This window comes from Buceros rhinoceros, unplaced genomic scaffold (assembly GCF_000710305.1).
Source record: "Buceros rhinoceros silvestris isolate BGI_N320 unplaced genomic scaffold, ASM71030v1 scaffold17903, whole genome shotgun sequence".
Classification (NCBI taxonomy): Eukaryota; Metazoa; Chordata; class Aves; order Bucerotiformes; family Bucerotidae; genus Buceros; species Buceros rhinoceros.
In genome coordinates this window covers 4662-11401 of record NW_010403205.1, presented here as the reverse complement: position 1 = coordinate 11401, position 6740 = coordinate 4662, and the positions used below count along the sequence as shown (strand labels likewise).

Sequence of the window (6740 nt, the reverse complement as noted above, 5' to 3'; positions counted from 1 at the left end):
CAGCACCAGCCGCCAGCACCAGGCGGGACCAGCCCGCAGTCAGGGCTCCTCGTCCGTGATGTCCAGGATGCTGGCCAGTAGCTCCATGAAGGTGGGGCGCTCCTCGGCCTTCTGCCGTGCGGGAGAGGGGAGCCCTGCTGGAGCCTGCTGGCCTCTCCTCTGTGCCCCACACGCCGGGGGAGCCACAGAGGTACGTCAGCCCCGCCAGGACAGCTGGGGGTGATCACCAGGGGTGAGAGCAACTTACCTCATGCCAGCAGCTGTACATGATGGCATAGACGCGCTCTGAGGCCTGCTGTGGCCGGTAGAGGCGCAGGCCTTGGATGACGTGCTCCGTTGTCTCGCTGTTATTAAACCTCTCATAAGGCATCTTTCCCAGAGAGTAGACTTCCCACATCAGAACGCCTGTTACAAGAAATAGCAGGGACAGTGGGGAGTGCCCGTGCCTGAAGCTGTTCTGCAGAGAAGCTCGCTGTTGTTGGAGTACCCTCTCCTCCCAGTCGTTAATGCCATGCTCTTACCAAAAGCCCAGACATCAGACTTGCTGCTGAACTTGCTGTACAGAAGCACTTCAGGGGGAGACCACCGTACTGGAAACTTTGACCCCATGGAGCTTGTATACTCATCGTCTAGAACGTACCTGCAGCAGATAAATGGATCGGGGTGCCTGTCTTGGATTTCACATTTCACTCCTTGCAACCAATTGATCAAAAGGAATGAAAACCTCGCAGAATGACCAGAGGCTGCACTTTGCATGGGTTTCAACACACACACATGTCCCTTTGCAAACAAGTGTATGTTATATATATGGGGAAGGAATAGGGTGACACAGAAGCACAGTGAAAAGGGGACACGAGGAGAAAACTGCAGCCAGGAGACTAGAGGTGGGGAAAAGAAGCAGCAAAGAGAGAGGGAAAAAGAGATGGGGGATGTAAGAAAAAAAGTGGAGAGGCAGAAGGTTGAGCCAGACAGATGAAGTAGAAAGACAAAAGATGAAGTATAAGTGGGATGGTGGTGAGAACTGTAGAAGATACTGAGGGGGAATTGAGAAAGGAAGGCGACACAGACATATCTACCAGACCTGGAAAGGCCAAAATCTGATACTTTCACAATTCCTTGGTCGTTCACCAAACAGTTGCGAGCAGCCTGTGGATGGAGATGGAGGCAGTCACTCCAACCTGCTCCTGCCTCTCCCATCCCCCTGTAACATCTGGATCTTCAGCTTGCCCCACCCTGCCTCACTTTGTCCTGCAAGTTCACCCAGAAAGGGGCAATCTACAAAGTCCTTGGCAAAGATAGCAAGAGAGGCCTCCAGGCACCCTATTTATCTACAGAGGGGTGACTTCCCTGGCAGGAAGCAGCAGGAGGACATCCAGCAGCACACCAAGTAGGACTGCAAACTGGCAGTGCTAGCCCAAGGCCTGACAAACTGCAGGCTCAGCTTTTCTTGGGGTCCCTTTTCACGTCTGAGCCACCAACGCTGTCTGTGCTGCCTAATGCAAATCCTGCCACAGCCACAGATATATTTCCTGCTCCCTAGAAAACTACCTAGTCCTGCCCTTTTGGCATGCTCTGCTAACTGGCTGCAAAGCGGTGACTTCAGTGCATCCTGCCCATCCTCTGGTGGGCAGGTAACTTCAGAGGGGTGTTCTACAGAGAAGGCTGCAGAGCTGCCTCTTCTTGTTTTGATGAACTAGCTGGGCCCTGTCTAGGATATGCTGTGGCTGTCACTGAGCTGGAGAGGTGTCTTTCAGCCACAGCCCTACCAGGTCTCGATGCAAGAACTGCTTGGATTCCAGGTACTCCATAGCTTCACAGACGTCCTTGCACATCTCCAGCAACTCAGCAGGCTGGAACCGCCGCCGAGTTTCCCTCAGGAAGTTCAGGAGGCAGCCGTTGGCCATGTACTCGGTGATGATAAAGATGGGACGCTGCTTAGTACAGACTCCATAAAGCTGCACCAGCTTCTCATGAGACAGGTTCCTGCGTTGGGTACAAGAAGGGCAATTCTGAGCATCTAGAAGGCCAAGCAGCAAAAGAAGCATCTGTGAATAAAAAGAGCGTGGGAAGGGAAGGTGCTCCTGGCCCAGCTGATGATGGAAAAGCTCACTGGGGAATCAGCATACAGGCAGCAGGTTCTTAGATGTGTTTTGCAGAGCGTGAGGCTGCCTGAGACTGTCCCTGCACATCACCCAGGAGTGCAGCCATTTTGGCAAGGCATATCCAGCACTGACCTGCAGGCTGCTCACCACTTACATCATAACTTTGGCTTCATCAATAAACTCATCCTCTGACATGGAGCCCTCCCTGATCATCTTGATCGCAACGTCGTACTGGCCTCTCCATTTCCCGTACTTCACCACACCAAACTGCCCCGTCCCCAGTTCCTTCAGGAAGGTCAGATCCTTCGGGTCAATCTCCCACGACCCTAGGACAGAGAGTGCAAGTGTAGTGTGGATGTGGGTGACCTCCCTGCAGAGTGCTCCCAGTCATCTCATCTACCAAACCCCAGAAGAGCTCACAGCATGCGCTCCCTGAAAAACCATCCCAAAACATCCGTCAAGCCTGCGACGGGTTCCTCCAGGGGATGGGGAGCAGAGTAGCTTGCAACGTCTCTTGGTCAGTATTGTCACCGGAGGGCCAGTGAGTGTGGGGAAGTGATTCCTGGGAAGGCTGTGAGCCCTGCTGCCACGGGGCAGCCAGGATCCCAGTCCCAGAAAGTTACTGCTGGCAGAGACGGGCTCTGCCACCAGGGAACTGCAAGGTAGCCCAGGCCAGCTTACCATAGCCGAGGCCAGCTGTGGAAGGAGCACTTTTCCGGTGTTGAGACACAGGGTACTTCAGTCTGGATATGAGCCCTGAAACACAAAAACGTAGATTGCCACACCAAGCTGACCCGCCACATTCCAACAAGGAACACAAGCCTCCTGCCTTCAGGGCAGGAAGGTGAAGGTGCTGTGATATCAGCAAAAGCAACGGTGGCCTTACTCTGTCTCCCAAACACTGACCGGCAGAGTTGTGCTGATGGTATGTGATGAGCTCCGGGATGGTGTTGAACAGGTGCTTTTCTGCCAGGTAATACTGATTCTGGGGGGTGCAGCATACAACGTAATGGCGGATCATGCCTTGGGGGTCTCTGGAGAGACATTACATGGGATCAGCGGCATGCGGAGGACAAGCAGAGGGTGAGGGGTGCCTGGAGGAGCCTGCTGAGGTAGGAATCAGCTGTTCTTAGATCCACTTACACAGAGGACTTGGCATAGACGGAGACAGTGTATTTCCCTGTCTTGCTGGTGGAATCTCGGACAATGAAGCCTCCTTCCTTACCCTGAAACCAAAGTGGGAAAGGTAATGAGGTGGTTGTGGGGAGCTGCGACTGTAACAGGCAAGACTTTAAGTGAGGGAAGATCACAGAATGGCTGGAGAGGATGCAACAAGTCAGAGGAGTCCTGCTTCCAGTCCCTGGGGCTGTTGAAGCAACATTCCCCTCCCAGCACAAGCCAGGGTTGGTCCCATGCCAGGGGTTGGCTAGAAGCAATGTGACAGCAGCCCACGGAGTGCTGGTGTGTAGAAAGGACCCAACCTTGGGAGTCAACACTTGCCTCCTGTTTCAGCAGTTGCTCCGCTTGGCTCCGAGTGATATTCTTTGAGTACCACCTGGAACAGGGACACAGCCATCAGTGTAGGGAGCAGGGCAGGGATGGCTTTTACAGGGCCAGAGGCTCTCAAAGGGTGTGCAAGAGGGAGAGTGACCCAGCCAGGCAAAACTTGCCACGTCCCTGCAGCTTCTCTTACTCACTCAAAGATCTCCAGGGAATTGCTGGTTTCAGTGACATAGTTGCTGGGGATGTATCCTTCCCTCCTGCAGGAGAAAAGGGACTGGTCACACACTGGTGGAGGAGGCCAAGGGGAAAGCAGGTTCCTGTCCCCAAAGGCTGAGTAGAAATGGGCTCAGAAACTTTGGCGCAAACACATTTGGGTTCATGCTTGGGAAGGGCTGATACCACAGCCTGCTTCAGTCTTCCTCACAGTCCATCCCACGCAGGAGCCCGCAGGCAGGCAGGCAGCCTGTCCTAACTCCCATGATATTGAAGAGGTTTGGCCACCAGTGCCTTGGCACCAGGAGAGAGCACCATTGCGGGGCAAGTGCCGTGGGCAGTGGGAGGTCTTACCCATTCTTGTCACGAGCTTTCCACCAGGGCAGGTGGCTCTCCTCCAGGATGAAGTACTCCTCACCCTTCTGCAGTTGCAGATCCTGTGCATTCATTGGCAGGTAGTTGTAGAGGGCCACCACCTTCTTCATCTCTCCTGCTGTGCAGGGGGTTGGCTCAGGAGGCAGGGACTTCATCACCATCTTCCCCAGAGCAAGGGAGAGTGTAGGACACAGTGAGGCCTGCAGACACGGTTTCCCAGGCAAGACCCTCCCCAGCCCTGACAGGGCAGTGGGCTCAGGCCAGGTCAGCTCAGCTCCCATCTCAGCTCCCACATGTATCTCCACCAGGAGACCAGTTCTGCCCCAGCACTTTTTATTGCAGCATTTCCTCCTTGGAGATCCATCCTCACAAAAGATAAATGTTTTCTCTCTACCTTTCGGCTTAACCCATGACCGCTCCACCCTATATCAGGGCTTCTCCATCCTCCCAGCTCCCCCTGGGGAACCTCAGGGGTGAGATCATTTGACTTTCCTCCAAGCCTTTGGGCTCTGTACCCTGGTTCAAACTCCTTTTTCCTTAGGGCGTCATCTGATATCCCTCTCCAGAGCAGAGCCCTGGCCTGTACATTTCCGTGCAATGCCCTGTCAGTCACTGAACATGTTGGCTTTTCCCAGGCAGACCTTTCCTTACACACCTCTGAGCAAACCCACATACTGACGCTGGCCCCTACCTGGTCCTCCTCAGGAGTAGGGGGAAGAGGCTTCTTTGTCTTGCGATGTGACCGCCCAACTTTTAAACCTTCAGAACAGAAAAGGGACTAAGGTGAGAAGAGATCACCAGTGTTGTGCTGCCATGGTCCCCAGGGGCTGGCGATGGAGCAAGGGAGAGGTGCCCAGTGTCTTACTTCCATTCTTGCTCTCCAGGATCTGGCAGCCCATGGCATTCTTCGCTGTCTGGGAGCAGCACAGGTACTGGCCATCGATCCAGAAGCAGGGGTGATACTTCTGTACCAGGTCACTGTTGTACCGGATCACTATGGCAGAGGAGGGAAGATGTGGGTGACCTGGGGCTGTGTCCCCAGCCTGCTGCAGAGAGTTCTCTGCTCCCTGAATACAGATGATCATCCCCATTAAATCATTTCATCCTCTGCCTGCTACTGATACACAGTCACATGTGGCCCTACTGCTTGTGTTTTCCTCAGCTCATCACTCGTGTTTCCGTGCTGCAAATATGCAAACACTGTACCATGAGATCCCTAGCTCAGGGAGAGCCTGCCCTTTCCTCTCAAATTTGATCAAAGCTCTCCAGCAGCTCTGCAGAGGGACACAAGCATCTTGGAGGTCCAGGTCCTGCTGTGACCATCCCTCCCATCAGCTGAAACGTCCAGCATCCCCCAGGTTGCTGCAGCCCAGGGTTCACAGCTCTTTTCAACCTTTTTTTTTCCAGAAATGAGGAGGGAGGCCAATGCTGTGCCTGGCTTGTCCATGGGGAGAGCAGGGCACTGCCACCATCCCCTGCCTGCTCAGAGACTTCCCTTGCTGGCATAGCAGTCCCCTGCCAGGCAGATGCTGACCGGCATCCTTGTACTTCTCCCCGTGCTAGAAGGACAACTGGATGTGCTTACCCTCCACTACAGCCCAGCGCTGTCCTTAACAGCAGCACCACAGGGTACAGAGAGCTCCTTCTCTAGTGGAGCAGGATGGGAGCATCCCAAAACCAAAAGGCCAGCATCTTCTCTCCCCTTTTCCCTGTGGATTTTACATTGGCTTCAGCTACCACAGTACCCCCCTCTCCCGTAGCAGGGAAGTGGGGAGAGGGCTGGCTGCCTGCTGGGACAGAGCAGCAGGGCTCTCGTGAAATAACTGGCCTTCCTGTTATCAGCCTGCTCTGCTTCCGTCTTGCTCGGGCAAACTTCCCTGTGTCAATTTGAGCAGCTAATCTTGCCCCACCAGCACAAAGCCACAGGAAGATCCACATGCACCAAGAGATATATACAGGCAGCTCCAGCAGACTTTGACTGCAAGCACTTGAGCCCCTCCGCGCAGTGCTGCTGCAACATGCTCTCAGCTCAAGGAAGTAGCACCCACACAACTAAGCATTGGCTCAGCAGCACCAAATAAGGCTTGGGGTGGGTTGGAAGAGACACTCCCTGGCTTCCAGCAGGCTTTTTGTTTGTGTTTTCCAAAGCACTGGGGCCCTACCCTCGCCATGCACAGCAGTACAGCAGCATGGCCACATCTTGCCCTCAGTAATGAACTTCTGAGCAGGATTGTGAGAGGGCAAGAAGCCTCAGCTGAGGTGGCTGTGGTGCTGCAGAAGTCAGAGGGTGGCAGAGGTGAGTGTCTACCTCTCCTGGGCAGGAGTGGCTGGTGTCAGCTCAGGGCTGTTCGGGATCGTGCATGTGGGGGCAAGGACTTATGAGCGGGCTTGTCATGGGAGAAGTTTCTGATCAGCACTCACTCTTTTGTAGACATGGGATAGTGTAACCAGGAGACAGCAAGCCCCCGGAGACTCGGCACTCTGGTTGTGCCACACGCACAGCTGATTGCTTGTCTTTGCTCTCTGAGGGAGCTGCAGAGCCCCCAG

The 6740-nt window shown here is 54.4% G+C and overlaps 1 protein-coding gene across 1 annotated transcript in view; it reads right to left on the bottom strand.

Moving 5' to 3' along the window:
* Positions 1 to 39: 39 nt before the first annotated feature.
* Positions 40 to 6740, bottom strand: part of BTK (Bruton agammaglobulinemia tyrosine kinase) — an 8520-nt gene continuing 1819 nt past the window's right edge. The window contains 14 exon segments of the mRNA XM_010132927.1: positions 40 to 111; positions 248 to 405; positions 522 to 640; positions 1082 to 1146; positions 1767 to 1983; positions 2257 to 2428; positions 2784 to 2858; positions 3009 to 3136; positions 3246 to 3328; positions 3603 to 3657; positions 3800 to 3862; positions 4173 to 4354; positions 4885 to 4952; positions 5059 to 5187. Of these exon segments, the coding sequence (XP_010131229.1) occupies positions 40 to 111; positions 248 to 405; positions 522 to 640; positions 1082 to 1146; positions 1767 to 1983; positions 2257 to 2428; positions 2784 to 2858; positions 3009 to 3136; positions 3246 to 3328; positions 3603 to 3657; positions 3800 to 3862; positions 4173 to 4354; positions 4885 to 4952; positions 5059 to 5187 (1586 nt within the window).